Raw genomic sequence first — 18,927 nt, 5'->3', positions numbered from 1 at the left:
AATAAATACTAATTAATTAGTATTTATTAGTACTAAATAAGAATATTGAAGTGTTTGGAGCCAGGTCGGGCATCAAATTTTGTCACCTTGTAATGGTGAAAAAAAATTCTATTTTGTGTCTCGCCTAAAACACTGGCTAAACGGTACTGTATTGCATTTCATAAGACCTTTAAGTATCATATTTTTTTTTATCATCCTGTTTTTTTCATAAAGCTAGCTGCGTTGTTTTATCGTATAAGGGAGCAGCAATTGTAGCGCACACACTGCCACCTGGTATCTTAATGCATACAACTAGTTCATACAACTTGTAATCGTCCTTATTAAACATGCTTTTGCAATTGGCTGCATGTTTTAATTCACGGTTGTAGCAAAGATAGATGTAAGAATTTACACAAATAAAAAGAGAATATTGCAACATAGAATTAAGCAAACCATAAAGAAAAAAAATCAAAAATGAAATTGGATAAGCATGAATATGAAAACAACAAATGGCATACAAGAAGAGTAAAGAAGTAAGCAAAAATAAGAATGAAAGCAAGATACATAGACTTTTGGCAGTAATTCCCTTCCATGCACAGGCACTGAAACAAATCTTTTCATACACTGTGTAGAATGATTAAATGCATGTAAGATTATTACGATACTCTTAATTGCCAAGGTATGGGCTATAGTCTCATGTGAACCTTTAGGACCAGTGGGCCTTTTGTTATAAATGATAAAGAATGTGTATAAGAACTTGTCATAAGAAGAAGACATTTGATGACATTTGATGACAATTGAAGATGTCATAAGATTATCATAAGATAAGGACATATATTAAAGATATCATTGTTTAGCTTAATGTACATAATTCATGATGTATAAAACTTTGTACATTTGATTTACAGGTAAAGCAGGAAAATTCAGAGGATACAAAGGCTTTGAAGAGTTTGCAGCAATCTTTAAAGGAGGAAAATTCAAAGTTACAGACAAAATTGGTATGACACATCTTAAGGTAGTCCTATACTCGGCACTAAATGGGCTCAATCATTTAAAGCTTAGCTTTAAATGATAGATATATATTCTAGCAATACATATACATAAGAAAATAGATATGTTTACATGCTAGTTATTTTGTTATCACCTCTCAAACAGGTGTACCCCCTTGCAAAAATGATTGACAATGATGACATTTGCCTGACGTCCATTTTACCTAAAAATAGTTACCAATTTTAGGAAATTAGAATTGGATACTAGTATACAAAATAAAGTTAAAACATTTGCTAAACCATATTCAATTTTTGCACAAATTGTTCTAAGTAAGTACGCTTTATGAGCCTGATGTATCAAAATAGAATACAAAAAATGTGATGCTTGTATCGTGTTTGGTCATTTGTTAAAATTGTATGGACTCAAACCTAAATTCATGGTGTTTATTCTATAGAATGACACCTTTAAAAAAGATTTGGTAAAATAAATCATATGTATACGGATTACTTTTCACGCTATAAGCTCTCAACCAAGTAGACCCCTAAGAAAAATTCTGTAAAATCACAATATGCTACAGTTTTCTGCTTAGGTCTGCAAACAAATTGTTAGACATCATTTGAACATTAATTATTCTACGATTATTTAATTATGAAATAGTTTCTGTCTCTAAATTTTAAATGATTTTAGTAGAAGAAAAAAGAAAAATTCGGGACGGGGGACCAATCAACACAAAGAAGATATAAGCATACTTGAGATCCTGGTTACCCATTTTCTTTTTAAAAAAATGAGTTTCTCAGCATTAATCATTTCTTTATTTCATACAATAATTACATTACCGTTTTAATTGCTGGTTATTGCCAATGTTTACAACAGCGATGTAGAGCAAAATCAATACCGGATATCTTAAACGCAATGTAAAAGTCCAACTATGATTGTAAAATCCGTATTATGACTTAATGAGATACTCAGACTATTTCAAACCAATTAAGGACAATCAGTTTTTGGATTGACTAAAGTTTTCGTTTGATTAAAGTAATTGGAGAATAAATGCTGGGAAGGTAATATGATTAATTTTGAGTTATTGTTACTCTTATCTAAATCTATTATCAATTGTAAACAAAAAATAATGAGTAATAATATTTTCTGGTTTCATAAAGTTGACACCGATGTTAACTAGTAGAGTGTATATTGATAGCTCTCCTGAGCTGAAAGATCAAGTGAGCTATTCTGATCACACTTTGTCCTTCGTCCGTCTGTCTGTCCGTCTGTAAACTTTTCACATTTTGAACTTCTTCTCTAAAACCACTTAACCAAATTCAACCAAATTTGGCTCAAAACATTCTTATGGAAAGATGAATATAAATTGCAGAAATGAAAGTAAAATTTTCATTGAAAGCGGAGAAAGTTTTTAAAAAATTTCTTCTCAAGAACTACTGAGGCAAATTCAACGTGATTTAAAATGAATAATCCTTATGGGAAGGAAAATATAAATTGCAAAAATTATGGGCTAATTCTGTTTCAAATCTGAGTAACTACGAAAATTGTGCGTAATTGGAATTGACGATTGCCGATCTGCCCCGGCTTTTATTTTGCCCCGGCCCGGGTTTGCTTACCCATTTTACCAAGACTCGTATTCCATAATTCTAAAATGAGGTTCTTTGTTTAAAGCAGCCATGACACTATATGATAAACGGGTCGATCTGACAATGATGAATTTGTTTGTTGTGCAACAGTTCGTGTACGAAGGGAATCTTTGAAACATGCCAAATACATTGGTGCCGATTTAGTGAAGTAAATTGAGGCTAAATATTTCAATGCGTTGACAGTTTTTACATATGACGGTGGTGTTAGCTTGTTGTGATTTTCGTTTCGTTTTCATTTATGCTTTGCGTTAAACTGGGAACTGTCGCTTGTATTTCCTGATTTTTACGTATCAAATCAAACAGAGACTTCGGTAAATCAAACAGTTTACTGTTTACCTGCGCAAATTAAGCAACATCTGATGTATTAAGAAAGAACTAAAATGCAATTCAACCAGGCTATCGGTAATTCGGTATCATCTTTTGCGTAATGGTAGAATAATGATATATGTTTTGTTGAGATGAGATGCTCGGCATTTTCTCGAGGTTATTCAGTTTAAATAGAGTTTAACTAGACTTTGACCCGTGCGTGCACGGGTTGACATTGCATATCGGACATTTACGAAATGGGTACATCGACACACCTTATTATTGACATTTACATAACAAAGATATAAGCCTACAATAATACTATTAATTTCACTACACTTTCCTTAGTTTGAATAACCTAACTGTGTCTCGGGAAAGGCCCTCCTTTGTACCTGTAAAGTAGCAGAAAATTGCAGAATTGCTCCGGAACGATTTTGGAGAAAGTTAATGAATGATATCGATGTTGCCTTGAAAATAACAGTCAAATACATCACAACAAACCTTTTTGAGACTGCAAATACCTTTCAACTAAAATTTTTATCCATAGAATGGAAGAATTCAACACCTTTTCACCAACATAGACATATAATCTTTGTTAAACTGGGTCTGTAGGACATTATTCATTTTTAAGATAAAACATACTCTATCTTAACTCTCCTAACAAATATAATGTAACTTTTTTGCATGTAATCAAATATTTTTTGTCATCACGAAGATGAAAGTAAATACTTAGTTGAAATGTATATTTGTTATTTTATACTTTCTCTCATAAGAAATCATTAATTTATATAACCAGAATATATAGCAAAAGTCCAATGAAAATTTACCCGTATTTATATCATTTCTGAGTTTAATCATGCAGATGTGATATAGTGGAAACATAAACTAAAGATCCCGTTAGCGTGAATCTGCGCAAGCGCAAGATTGGAAAATCCCAAAAATCCAGGTTATTTCCGGATTTTTTGGAGAAATTTTCGTTGATTATTAATTAGCGAAGCTTTATTGAGAAAAAATAAAAACAAATTGGTAATTTTCAAGTACCAATGATGTTTAGAATATATAAAATAAAAGACAGTATTCTTCCGATTTCTCGGTATTAAAGACTAAAAATTCGAGTCTATTATTTTAATAAAGTAGTATAGATATCGCTGACGGAAATATGTAGATATATACATGTATATGATTCATTTTGAAAAATAAATTGTGTACATTCTTGGCTATTGTTGATTCTAAATTGTAAAAACCATGACCCCGGTTTTATACCATGGCACCAATAGAGAGGTTCAAAGATTAACATAGAATTATAAATTAGTCATGTTTAAAAATTGTCTACTAGAACTACATTGCTAAAGTTTCTTAGATTACTACTGTACACTATCTGCTTTTTACCTCAACTATTTACCTCAAATACTGTAGATTCTAAATAAAGCCAACCTTCGAACCAATACTGGGGCCCCAGAAAGGGGTTCTATTTAAAATAGAAATAGCACATGCTGTGAAATACAATTTACAAGGAACTGTTGTCCAGGTGAGCGATGTTGCCCATTGGCCTCTTGTTTTGGGGTTCTGAGATTTCACGGTAATTTCTCAGTGATGCAATGGTATAACAATCTTACTACATGTATTTTAACATTCATTTATAGCAAGCTTTATATTTATGAAGGAAAATCATATTGTTAAAATTCGCTTCATATGACCTTTAAGTGCTGTTTTCTTCATTGGTGTAAACGTTACCTTTTAAGAAGTTTTTTTTAAAGTTTGATGGTTGTTTTCTGTTGTAAATAAGATTACATGTACATTGTGTGTTTTATCATACATTTTTCTCCTAAATTTTTCTCATAAGTGCAAGGGTTTTTATTTAAGATATCAAAAGTTGCTATTATTTTCTGTAGTTTTTGTTAATTCGTTAGCTACAGGGTGAGGAGTGTTGTTTATTTATATTACTTTTATTAACTGCATCTTTTGCATTTATATTAATAATTAGATTTGTGTGTTAATAGATGAGCACAAACGAGGAATTGGAAAATTTGAAAAGACAAACAGATGAAGAAAAAGCAAAGTTTGAAGTAGAGTTGTCAGTTCTCAATGAGAACTTAACCACTATAAGAGGAGATCTTGTTTCAAATCTTGCAGCTTTGGAGGAGGCTAACAAACTCAACGACCAATTAATGGGGGGAAAACTTGGTGATTATTTAATATTTACTCAAAATGTAATGGTTTCAAATTGAATAATATTGATGTTGTTTACCAGGTTATCGTTTCAATTATTTTTTGTATAAATAAACATAACCGTCAGTAAAAGCAATTGAAATTGAATATTTTTAAGATTTTTTTCCCCGAAGTTTCCTCTTTATAACAGGAGTATTCACAGGAACGATTTTTTTTTTGAGAAAATCTTACGTATTTGATTTATTTAGAAATTCTTGGGACTCCTTACACAATTTGTTTTCAACATTTTCATCCGGGTCCTTTTTAGCTGTAGGTCTGTAACTCCTGGTCTGAAAAAATTGGGATAAACGACCTGGTCTTAAGTTGCCTCTGATAGTCTTTTAAACAATATCGCCAGCCCGGTTAAGTGAAGTGGTGATGCAGTTTGTTTACATGTCGAAATGGCGACTCTCGATCTCGATGTAAATTTAACATACTTGATTTTCCGAGTTCAGTATTTCGCAGCCATAATATTTTGAACTCCCTCTTTAATGGGATCGGATTTGAAAAAAGGAGAGTAGTTCAGTTTTTCACGGCCATAGAATTTTGAACTTCTTCTCCAATGGGATTTAAAATAAAACGTTTTTAGCCGGGCTCTGCTGAAAGCAGAGTCCTGGCTATAGGCAGGCCAATCGCCAATGTTACTATAAATAGCACAAATAAACAAAAAACCAAACAGCGTCAAGGTAAAGCTTCCGCTATACCAAATAGTTACACAAAGAGCCACGTTTTGTCAAAAGTGTTGTCATTTTGTTTCTCTTTTTAAATTTCGAATGAATTGTCTATCTTTTTAGTTTTCTTATTAATAACGTGTTTTTAAAACATTACTATGCATTTTGGACACATACAATGCGCATGAATTTCCATGAACTACTTTGCTGCACGATGAAGAAACGGGGATTGAATATATAATGCTTGTTGCAAAATTCAAGGCAGCAACTGTTGAACTTTTTAACTTCTACTAGACAGACTTATTTCTTGTTTATAGCCGCATACAAAATTTGGTCGCTCTCTGATGCTTTGCCGACATTAAAAGCATGAGAGAGAGAGAGAGAGAGAAAGAGAGAGAGATTCAGTCTTTACTACACAATATGCATAAAGACACACCAAAAGAGCCCGGCTCTCAGTACTTCAGTACTTTGAATTTCGTCGTAGTCATAATCTTTTCAATAGATTTTAAGAAAAAGGAGGTGGGGTCAATATTTAAACCCCCTCTCCATTGGGATTTGAAATGGAAGTAAGTTCAATATGATGCGACCATAATATTTTGAACCAGTTTTCCAATGCCATAATATTTAGAACCCCCTTTCCAATAGCAAATTAAAAGAATGGAGGGGGTGGGTCAATATATCGCGGTCATAATACATGTATATTCAACCTGCATGGGGTTCAGTATCGTATGTGGGGGTTCAATATTTCAAAGTGATATATTGAACCCAGGTTCAGAATATCACATTATATAAAGAACCTGGGTTCGATATTTTAGCGGTATCAAAGTATAATGTGACACGGGTGTGGCTGGAGATACACCGTGAGTCCAAGAGGGTAAACTAAAAACTACACCCTTTCACATACAACCACTGCCGATCATGAGGATTGAACTATGGTCTCCGCGGTAAGAAAAAATGGCATGGCAGTGTCGACTATACACCCCTGCGAATGTTATTGTTATTTAAATTTTAGACCACGTGGTTTTATTTGACCCTTTCAGTTTCGCAATAAAAATCTTGCCTCGTATTTATAGTCTATTTCATAGAATCTAGGTACTTGTATTCAAATATAAAATCTAGAGGTTAATTGATTTTAAACTTTATCTGTATTAATTGGTGGATAAAATGTGTTCTAGAAATAAATGAGACAGTACAAAAAATAGTTTTGTCTGCTGTTGCAACAATTAACATGCTTAGTAGAGATTCCCCCTGAGGATTAATTTTCGATCTGCGCCTGACCTAGTAATAGTATCAATAGTGAAACAGACTATACTATTTTATGCAGAATGTTCCTCGAAAATTGCTTGATATACTAAGTTTTTATGCAAAACAGACACCCATTATTATTTTTTTTAAACATGGTATTGCACACCACACGCATCAAACACGGCTATGATTTTAGTAAGCCACCCAATGTTTATATTTTCAACCACTCTACACGTGGTTGAACACGAACGATAACTCTGTTCTGAAAATTATCGTTTATTATAAATAACCGCTATATGCTGAAATACGACATACATCTTAAAAGATTGTCATGTTTTAACATAAATCAAAGTAGGATATGATATGAAAAAAAAACCCCGACCAGTACTTACTTATTTTGAGAATATTATCCGAACACTTATACTTCCGCTCGAAATTTCACAGGAACTGAGCAAATCTCGGTGAAGTCTCGTGAACTTTCATTCGAGCACCTCTGGATTTATTACATACTTAGCAACGATAAAGAAAACATTCCGAACACATTTGCAGGGGTGCTATAGTAACTAAACACAAAGGGCCCTTTGAAATGATCACCATCCCAACGGTTTCTCATTTTTTAAATTTATAACTTTTCCTTTTTCCCGAAACAGAAATGGAGGCTAAATTGGAAAACAACAACGATGAAAGGAGAATATTACTTGAAAGGTAAGTCATTATGCATATAAATGTGTTTATATTTTCTGTATCATGCATTGAATCAAAACTTTAGTGGTTGATGATTCTGAATTCGATAAAAAAAAAAAACTAGGGATGATAATCGATTGCAGAATAGCTAACAAGTAAATTGGTTAATCGCAGTTTGTTTCAACTGAAATATTGATTGCTCCTATTAATAGACAAAATGTTATAATTGTGTTTTTAGCTCACCTGAGCTGAAAGCTCAAGTGAGCTTTTCTGATCACCCGTTGTCCGTCGTCCGTCTGTCTGTCCGTCTGTCTGTCCGTCTGTCTGTCCGTCTGTAAACTTTTTACATTTTGATCTTCTTCTCTAAAACCACTTGGCCAAATTTAACCAAATTTGGCACAAATCATCCTTATAAGAAGGTGAATATAAATTGCAAAAATGAAAGTCCGATCTGTATTCAAAGCGGAGAAAACCTCGAAACTGTAAAAAAGGGGGGTGCATTTTAAAAAATCTTCTTCTCAAGAACTACTGAGTTAATCTTAACGTAATTTAGCATAAATCATCCTTAGGGAAAGGAAAATATAAATTGCAAAAATTATACGCGAATTCTGTTCCAAATTTGAGATAATTGCGAAAATACTAATAAAGAATGGCTCGTTATACCATATATCGTAGACTGGCAATTCAATGCGATAAACTGGTCTTATGACAGGCATCGCCAGTCTACTGCATCTCGAAAACGAGGTTCTTTGTTTGAAGCTGGCAGTTTGTTGTGCAACAGTTCACGTGCGAATATAATCTATGAAACATGGAAATAACATTGGTGCCGATTATTGTGAAGTAAATTGAGGTTAAATATTTCAACGCGTTGTCATTTTCACTTGTGAGGGTGGTTTTAGCTTGTTTTGAATTTTTCGTTTCATTTTGCTTTTTAACTTGGGAAACAATCGCCATGTATTTGAAACATAAACTTCGGTAAATAGGCAGTTGATTGTTTACCTGCAAAAATGATAAAATCTGATGCATTAACAACGTACTAAAGTGCATTTCCCTCTGTTTTTATTGTTTATTAATTTCTAATTGTGTCAACAAGGATCAAACAAGGGAGCGACTTTGATTGAAATAATCGATTTTTGATCGGTAACTTCGCCGGAATTTCCTTTGAAAGAGAATTTGAAGTAGCCATGTATTCCGAGTTCATAATCGTGTAAATTAAATCCAAAGACAATAAAAAGATGTTTATGAATTTGAAAAGACGTTTTCACAGCCTCAGTTAAACCCTGTTGTGATTAATCACCCGCGACTGTCTTATCTTTAGAGGTTATAAATACGGGTGATGCAAACACATATACCGTGCATTGAAAATTACAATCGATAATCATTACATTTCTTGCTGATACTACAATATATAAGAAGGTAAGTTGTAATTATTTAATAACTCTGCCAAATTAATGCAAAACCGTTTGTTTACAGTTATCTTTAAAACTAAAAACTGTTGTAATTGGGTCATAGGGTAGGACTAATTTCTCCAAAATACACAGTGCATTAACTGATTTTGTGTCACCTGGCTAACTCAATTACAAAACATTTTATCTATATAATGTATGAATGCATTAAATAAAATGAAATTTAACAAATTGGATAAGTTTTTAAAAGTTGCCTATCATTCTACGACTGACGCTGAAATGTTTGTTGATCATTGGAATTGTCTTGCTAAACATTATATACTTGTGTACAGAAAAATCAAAAGGATGATGTGCTATAACTACTTTCTGGGGTCCTTTCTCATTTGATAAATTATTTTACATCTGCAACAATTTTGGTATTTTTCAAACGAGTAAATAAAAACTTCTTTTTAACAGTTCTGACACATTATAATTATGAGGATATCCGTGCATTATCATTATTTTAAAGAAAATATTGCAGCAGAAAATCATCTTGGTTTGTAGCCATTTGTTGTTTTTGAGGGAATATGAAATAATTAATGGGCCTTAGTACAGAACTAATACCTGTATGCCTGACAATACATTAAATTATATAGCTTTTTAACACATCATGTGACAGCATTTTCCAGTCAAATGTTTTCATCGATCAAGTGAGTAAGGATATTAAATGTCACACAAGTTTACATCATGTAAACAATTATTTAAGAGAAGACCAATTAAGTTTTTTAATGTAGTCTTAGCAACTTTTGCCACAGAGTTCAAACGCTGCGTACTGCTTTCCAGACTAGCTGGCGATTCTCTGTCCCTCAATCTTTGTTAACTTTCACATATGAGATATCAGCTGTGAAAATGAAATGTATCTCATCTGCATGGTATATTCATAGATCTTGGCATCTTAAATAAACACACAAAATATATTCACTTAGATGTGGAAAATGAAAATTACACTAATTTAAGTTCGATATTTTTTTTCATAAATATCAATAAACCAAACAAGAAATATTGCAGATAAATGGTAACTACCTTTTCCAGTATTTTCATCATATAAAATAAATATGCATTGCATAGCCTCTAAGACAACATATTAATGAAATAAAATGTTGGCATCCTTTAATTGTGTAGATTCAAAATGTTCAAATTATGATTACACACAATAAGCTAGGCCCACAATGGGTGCTGATTTTTTAACTGATGTGTATACGTACGTCTTAGGAAATGTATGATTTTTTTTATCTTAAATGAGCTAATACTGTTCACATATGTGCAAAAACTGTAGGAAATAATATACCGGTGTTATATAATTAATATATCACAATATATTTTACACCCCTACGCCTTTATAAAATATTGAGTTTTAGGTCAGAAAATTATCATGGTACTTAACTTTGCTAAATATTAAATTTTACTGTTCATAATTATTTAAGGACACACGAGACGTTCCTCAATTTTATATAAATTTCCTTGATAAATTATTCCTTATTTATTAACATTTAAACCTGTTAATTCCAAAAAATTCAAGGTTTATTACCAGGCTATTTTTAGAGCTATAATATTTAGAATTTTCCTTAAAATAGCATGCAACATGCATTTGAATGCTTATAAATAAAGTAATAATATATATTTTCAATTGAACACTTTATATCTAAATAAATAAAGTATCATATAACAGGAAAATATAATTATGGAATAACTTGGTGGAAATCTTCACATTGTGGAGATAGGAAAAAATAGAAAATAATGGAAGATAGGTCGCGTCTGACCGTAAAGTGTGTTAAGTCAATGTAGTTCGCCATTGTTGCTCAGGTGAGCGATGTGGCCCATGGGCCTCTTGTTAAAATAACTGTCATAAATACCACAACAACCCTGATAAAGAAATTCTGTTTAAAGTATTATTCAATCAAAAATATTTAATGAAATGTATATTTTTTTTAAAAAATTTCATTTTTTTATTAAAATAGTCAAAATGAACAAACATACATGCATATGTCACAATTTCGTAGCTTGTTCAACTGACCTAATTTAAGTTCATAAAATATACATAATTAATTTACAAAATTTGTAATGAAATTGCATGAAATATAAAACTTTTTTATTAGGTCACCTGAGTCACTCAGGTGATGTGTTGCAATTGTGCACCGTGCGTTGTACTTTAATAATTTAACATTTTAAACTTCTTCTTGAAAACTAAAAATCCAGTATTCTTACCGATTTTGGTGGGAAGCATCTCAATGGTAAGAGGAATCTAAATTGGGAAAATCACCACAGGCTCTACCACCCAAATGTTTCACAGTCGTGGACATATATACATAAAAAGAACAAATTCCATACACGCACACACACACACACATATATCACGAGTTTGATATAGGATAATATCCGATTTGACTTAGATCTCCTTGAGAACTGTAATGCTCAATATGTTAAATGACTATAAAATGATCCTGTGACAAAAAGGACTCAATATCCAGGGGGGAATATAATATTTTTGAATACAGGAACTGTTATACAAAATGTACATTGTCCAGATATTTTGTATATAACTCCGTAAAGCTGATTTTATTGTCTATTATGATCAGGTGAGTAATGTGGCCCATGGGCTTCTTGTGTTAAATGTATAATTATTTGATGTTTCTTTCATTGTTAGGTGCTTAACAAGTGAGGAAAAATGTGAGAACCTAAGACAAGAATCAATAGACTTAAGAAGAAAGTTGGACGATACACAGGCAGCTTTACAAGAGTTGGGAAGGGAGAACCAGTCATTACAGGTACATTAACATTTAATCTAAAACACATCAACATATATAGAATTCTAATTCGTTTTCTTTTTCTATCAAATTGCCTTTTTGTTAAACACGCAATTAATTTACACAATTTGACGTAGAAAAGGTGTTCACAATCTAGGTAATGACTAAGTATAATAATAACACATGTATATTTGCTAAATACCGCCAAGAAGACACAGTGTATTTCTGTAATAACCAAAAACTTCTTTTTAACAATTAACCTTTTTTCTAGCTTTAAAAATAGTAATATTTAAGTTTCTTTTCAGCAATTTTTTAACCAAGGAGGAACCTCCTGATTCAATCAGAAAACAGTCTTTTGCTTGCAACAGCAATCATTATCATTTTTCGGTATTTTTGTAATGTGTATCGTACGTTTATCATACTGAAACGTGAGATAAAACAAACAGAAATTTATGCCAAATTATGTTAGCATACAAATAAAATCTTAAGTTTTAATATTTTAGAACTGCAAAAGATATTTCTGTGAAAAACAAAATCTGAAAAATTTAGTCCAGATTTCCTCTGTTTTGCTAGAAGCCTAATTTAGTTTGAGTCTAATTTCATTATATAGTTTAGATATCGAATGTTATCTCAATAATAATTCGTTTCGTTAATATTTTTTGTGTTTAGAACAAGGTTTACTCATTACATTAAACTTTATAACAATCCGAATTTGAGAAGTCAAACCCTGAGTAAAATTAAATACTGAATTACTGACGGGGGTTGATTTTATCGATTATTATTTATTTTAAAAGCAACGATATGGTACTTTGCATGCATGGCAAGTAAATTCCTATTAGTAATTGAATTACGCACATTTTTTATAATATGAATTCTCCTACTGGAAATTCGTAAAAAATCCAATATCAATCATGTTGTGTAATATTCCAAGAATTAGTCCATCAAACTGCATACTGCATATCAGTTATCGAAATTGTTATGAGAAATTGTATGGATCCAAGCAAAATTGAACTGTAGTCTCGTTCAACCAGACTCTCAGCTGTATTCGTTAATCTTCGACAAGCAAGGGAGACTCTCTGCTTGTTGGAGATTTACGGAGACAGCCGAGCGTCTGGTTGAGTGAGACTATATATATTGAACTCTGGCGTAGGAATACATAAAATGTACGACTTCAAAAAATATCTAAATTGTTCTTATCATTTAAAATCTGACTATTTACAAGGTATCTATAAATTAGTTTCCTTGAAAAACAATGCTTAAGAACTCATTACATCGATTAGAACTATTGATTAGAACTAAATGTTGTCAGCGGTGTTGATTTGTGCTTAGGTCCAAACACTGTTTCACTTTCGGTTTGCCTGAGTAACTGCATAGGAGAGTTGATTAAAATCAACTTCAAAAAACCCTTACCAAAATGTACGGCATCTGGCCAACATTTGCCACAAATTTGCAGGAAGTTCAGAATTCGTAAGCAAATTAGTTTCTGGCAAACTGTTTGGGGCAAATTAGAATTTGTTTGCAAATTAGCTTTTGTTGAACTGTTTGCGGCAAAGTTGCACTTAAGGATAATTACAACAAAAGGAAATCAATTAATACACACTGATCTTTTCTTTAATTTTACTTGATAAAATTTCCGCAAATAAATAATATATAACAGAAATCGGTCATCCTTGTCTTATACCTTTATTCATTGCGCATGTTTTATATATCCACCCATTTTTTTTATCGGAAAATGGGATTTTTATAAAGTATTTTTATCTATTTTATAAATATGGTCCAAAATTAATATTTTTTCAAAGTTTTAAAAAGAAAATTCCATTCAACTGAGTCGAAAGCTTTTTCAAAGTATAGAACTAGTAATATACCGGTTTGATTATTATTTTCAATATATTCGAAAATGTCAGGTATAAGCCTTTCGTTGCTTCCAATATATCTCTCTTTCATATATGCCGCTTGCTCATTTCCTCTATAGTTATCAATAACTTTTTGAAGACGGTGAGCAAATATAAAGGCAACTAGATATGATTTCGTTACAAGTAACGAGTAGGTCTTCCGTTCAATTTCTAAACGATACAATTAAAAACTCCATGAAATTTCAGAATTTCCCCTTAACCCCTTCCTTTCAAATAATTTATACGATTGTCAATATCCTTTAAAATGCTTAACAAAGTGTTTGCTTTTTCATATACAGCACATTAAATATTTAAGATTTTAGTCCCCTAAAATTCCTCATTACGTCATCAATGGGTGTTGCAATGAGTTTTACAAACTGATATTGTTACGATCAACAACTCTGTTTCTATAATGCATTACAAAATCTTGAACGTTTTTAATGTATGTGTAAAAGACTGTACGAGTATCTTGGCCCCTAACTTAAGGGGTCAGTCCCTTTTTCTTGAGTTCATTCAAAAGGTCTCACGAATACTAACATTTTTTGTTCTTACACGTATCTAAAATTGTTGTTTATTTTTGAGATACAAATGATTGAATATTTTAGGGGCCAGGCCACTAGATTCTTAATGGGTCAGACATTGGTGTTTTGATTTATGAAATCGATCATAATCAATAATGCAAATATTTTCTCTTCTACATTGCCTAACAAAATATGTCTCCTTCTTAGGATTTATTGCGTCAAAGTTTAAGTACTTTGGCACCTAAAAATCCCTAATTACGCAATAAAGTGGCGTAGCAATGAGTTTACCTGATAGATATTGCTACGATCAACAACTTTACTTCTATAATGCATTACAAAATCTTTATCATGTTCAAGTTATTCGTAATAGAGTTTACGAGTGCCTTGGTCCCTAAATAAAGGGCCCAGCCCCTTTTTCTTGGTTTTATTGGAAAGAACTTTTGATTCTCTACCGCTTTTGTTATATATGTTGTAACAAAATATCAACTATTAAAAAGATACAGATCAAAACGAAAGAAAATTTTGAATGAAAATTCGTACCCAATTTTCATGCCCAGGCAAGCTCCAAGAAATGGCGCCACTGGCGTAAAACAACATAATAGTGCACAACTTCGAACTATAGACTACCTATCCTGAAAATTTCGTATTCATATTTCTAATAGTTTCTGAGATCAGCTCTGCACAAAATAGGTCGTAAAAATAGAAAATCGGCCGTAACTCGGTACCGGAAGTGACGATTTCAATATTTCAAAAAAGTCTAGAATTATGAGCTCTAGCAATGATCTGTAAAAACAATGGTCAAAATCGGCCGAATAGTTTCTGAGAAATCGCGTGCACAAAATTTGTGGAAAAAAATTAGAAGAAGAAACAGTACGAAAACAATAAGGTCTTCCGTTGGAAACGGAAGACCTTAATAATAATAATACATGTAAGAAACAGTACGAAAACAATAAGGTCTTTCGTGGGAAACGGAAGACCTTAATTAATTTGTAATCAGTATTAGTGAAACTAATTGGTCTATAGTTTGTAAGCAGTGACCGATCTCCTTTTTTGTGAATTAAAGATAATACGGCAAGTTGTTGTGAAAATGTCATTTCGTCTTAACTGAATATTTTGTTAAGCATATTATGAAAGGGTATAGATATTTTATCCCAGAAACATTGATAGAATTATACTGGTAATCAGTCTAAACCTGGTGATTTATTTTGTTTCATGTTCATTGCGATATCTCTGCACTCTTCTAAGCTTGGAAATTGATCACGAAGTATTTACATTTTCAGATAAACCCATGATATTACTATTTTGTAAATAGTTTTCAATATCAGAATTACTTATAGTTTTACTGCGATAGAGTTTTCCATAAAAAGCTACACGTTTCACCTAATATGTCATCATCAGTAGTAAGGGTTTCATTATTTTTTTTAGTTCATAAATAGTATTCTGTCTTTGGTGTTTTTCTCCTCTTCATTTATCCATTTTGCGCGAGATCTAATTTGAGCGCGTTTTGCTCTTCTATCGTTTAATTCGCTTAGTTGTCTCTCAAGAGTTCGCTTTTTATTCATATTAATTTCTAAATAAGGTAACGATTCTATCACGATTATTTTTGATTCTATGTTTTTAATCGGATCTTTGTAACTCTTTTGACTTTTTATTGAATAATGAATAGAAAATCGTTTAACCTCCTGTTTTTAGGTTTTTCCATTTTGGCATGAAAGGTACGCGTAATATGCTGATATTTTGAATAAATATCATATAATTTTTTCCTTATACTCAAATTTTCAAATAGAGATGTATTAAGTTTCAATTAGCCTGTTCCTCTTTCATTTTCCTGTAATTTAACGTTAAGTCGTATAGCCTTATGATTTGACACTATCGTTCCGTTTGTATGTGTACTGGGTATTTTACGAACTAAGGTATTTTTAGCTTTTAAGTATAAATACTTGCTTAGAAAAATGAAATCAATTCTACTTTTTGGTGTGTAAGTAGCATCGCACCATATGCATGTAAAACCGTCTGTATCATTATGCTTATCCTTCCATATATCAACGACATTTAATTAATTTTCAATATATAACTATAAGCAGTTAGCTTAAGAAACACACTATCTACATCTTTTGTTGTTACAGATCACCACTACTAAGGTGAGCAGTAGAAAATGGGCAGATGATAACGAAGTCAAAGAGTGCATGGGCTGCAACAAAAGTTTCTCTGTAACGGTTAGAAAAGTAAGTAAACACTTATATGGTACTTTGTCAACGTTTTTAAAAAATCCTGTCTTTTAAAGCTAGTTAAAACAAAAAAATTTCCATTTACAGAATTGTGTGTAGTACGTGATAAATGTTACCGTAGAAATATTGAGGAAGGTGGTGTTTCACTGATGCAAAACTTAAAATAACAGTGCATAGAGTTTTGTCATGTAAACAAAAAGTATCAGGTTCCTTGTGTAGATATTTGATGATATCTTTTATAACATGATAATACACTACTAGCACGATATTCTGATGTATTAACATTACAACTTTATAGTTCTTCATCAAATAGTTGTACTTTGTATTTATGTACTGATGATTTGTTTATTATATGGTGTTATTTAATATTGCAATGTGTGATGTCACTTCAGTGTTCAGTGATTTAAAGAACAAGGAATCATCCTTTGAGATTTGAGGTGATAACGATCTATTACTTCAGTAGGCAGTAATGAAAGGAATAAGGAATCATTCTTTGAGTAATATGAGGTGATAATTTCGTTTAGGACGTGGTCAAATCTAATAAAGTCTGAAGGGCTTTATGATAGATTTTACCATGCTCCGACCGACATTATCGCCTCATAATATTCAAAGAATGATTCTTTATTATATATTTTTATATAATTTTCAGCAATTCCGCAATTAAATATAAGAGTATTGACATATTTATGTGACTTTCATTTCTTTTAACTATGCAAACCCCACTTGCGCCCAAACAATAGGTCATTTGAATTTATTGGACGGTACATTAAAAAAAATGAATTATAGTTTTATAATTGTCACAGACAAATATTATTAAATTAAGAATGCATGATGAGCAATTTGGCCAGTTTTCTTAAAAACGCACCATGTTAAGAAATATCTGGAGTTCGAACCCCCCCCCCCCCCCCCTATCTCTCTTCTTGCAAACTTTACAGTACAGGCAACGCGGATCCCGTATTGGCCCGCGTTACCGTCACGGTATTTTTATCGTTCCCGCGATACACCATCGCGGTTTTTGATCGCGGTATGGATTGCGACCGTGATGACACCGCGACGGTGTGATTTACCGTTATTCCTGCTGGTGCTTGTTGTTGTTACTTTACCTGTACTGTACATTACAGGCAATGCAGGTCGCGTAAATCCACGTCAAATATGCGACTTCAGATTTAAGCATAACAGCTGCATTGTAAATAAAGTTTGCAAAATAGAAAATATTCAAAGTTCGATTGAAAAAATAATTAATAATACATTAATTTAACATGTATATATGCGGGCATCTTATGTAATTTTATGCATTATTTAAATCATTTTATAATCCATCATATCATATAATGCATTATATTTTAGGTACTCAGCAGCTTATGGCAGTAGAGGCAGCATTCACGGACCATTTCTTTGCTATAGTCTTTCAGAATACTGGTTCCCAAAAAAGCGCTAACGAATTCTTGAGATACTCATCATTAAGTTCTCCAAATTAGATCGCAATCAAAGCCATTTATTTAACGGTTTTATTGATAATGGATTAATTGCCGACTAATTAAACTGCTCAGGCGATGTTCGAGCAAGTGTATAAAATTATTGTCTAATTAAACTAAATTACTTTCTAAAACATTTAATTTACATATTTTAAAACAGAAGCAACAAGCAGTGTGTATTGTAGTGGTTATTAATACAATCCGGGCGAATCCACTCGGGGCGATCATGTATTCGGAGCGAAACCACTCAGCGCGAACAAGCGATCGGAGCGAAACCACCCGGATTCGAGAGAGGGAGACGTTTAGGCGTAATTTAACGTACACTTATATGAAATATACTAATATCAAATACTAAATATTCATAAAATTAGTATTCATAAAAGAATATGGTACACTGTGATTGAATCCATCATGCAATTTCAGATTTGAGTCCACGTGCTGCACCAGTCAATCAAATCAACCCGCTAGCTCTACCACGTGTTTCCTCCATGATAAAGTTTCGTTCTATTAGTTTTATTTTTAATAAAGAAAAAAAAAAGAAGTATGTTTAACAGTTAAGTTTTTTTTTACAATGTTCGTGATGCATGATATACTGTGTTTGGAAAGTTTAATTCGTTGTGTTTTTTCTCTATCTCTCGTTTAATTTATAATGGAGGGTTTTTGCGGGAAGGAACATCTTCAACACGTTTAGCGGTTAAAGAACGCAGTAAAATAAATCAATTAATTGATATAACTATTAGTAAAATTGTTTGATATGCATGTAGAATTCTTCTTGGTCAATCGTTACACAGATTATCTACCTGCCTCATTCTCGTGTATTCTGTGCATTCAAGCGTAGAGTGATTTCCTGTCAGTGCGACGGTTTCACACCTTTGTGTAAAACAATTGGGACTGAA

The 18,927-nt window shown here is 32.2% G+C and overlaps 1 protein-coding gene across 2 annotated transcripts in view; it reads left to right on the top strand.

Annotated features, from left to right (window-relative positions):
• The window catches only part of LOC128159380 (early endosome antigen 1-like), a 132,663-nt gene that overhangs the window by 99,776 nt on the left and 13,960 nt on the right, over positions 1–18,927 (top strand). For both annotated transcript variants that reach the window (XM_052822442.1, XM_052822440.1), the window contains exons 29-33: positions 888–977; positions 4,919–5,102; positions 7,693–7,747; positions 11,816–11,936; positions 16,455–16,553. In XM_052822442.1, the coding sequence (XP_052678402.1) occupies positions 888–977; positions 4,919–5,102; positions 7,693–7,747; positions 11,816–11,936; positions 16,455–16,553 (549 nt within the window). The remainder of the gene's footprint in view (positions 1–887; positions 978–4,918; positions 5,103–7,692; positions 7,748–11,815; positions 11,937–16,454; positions 16,554–18,927) is intronic.

Source organism: Crassostrea angulata, chromosome 8 (assembly GCF_025612915.1).
Source record: "Crassostrea angulata isolate pt1a10 chromosome 8, ASM2561291v2, whole genome shotgun sequence".
Lineage (NCBI taxonomy): Eukaryota > Metazoa > Mollusca > Bivalvia > Ostreida > Ostreidae > Magallana > Magallana angulata.
This window is presented reverse-complemented; position numbering and strand designations above follow the sequence as displayed.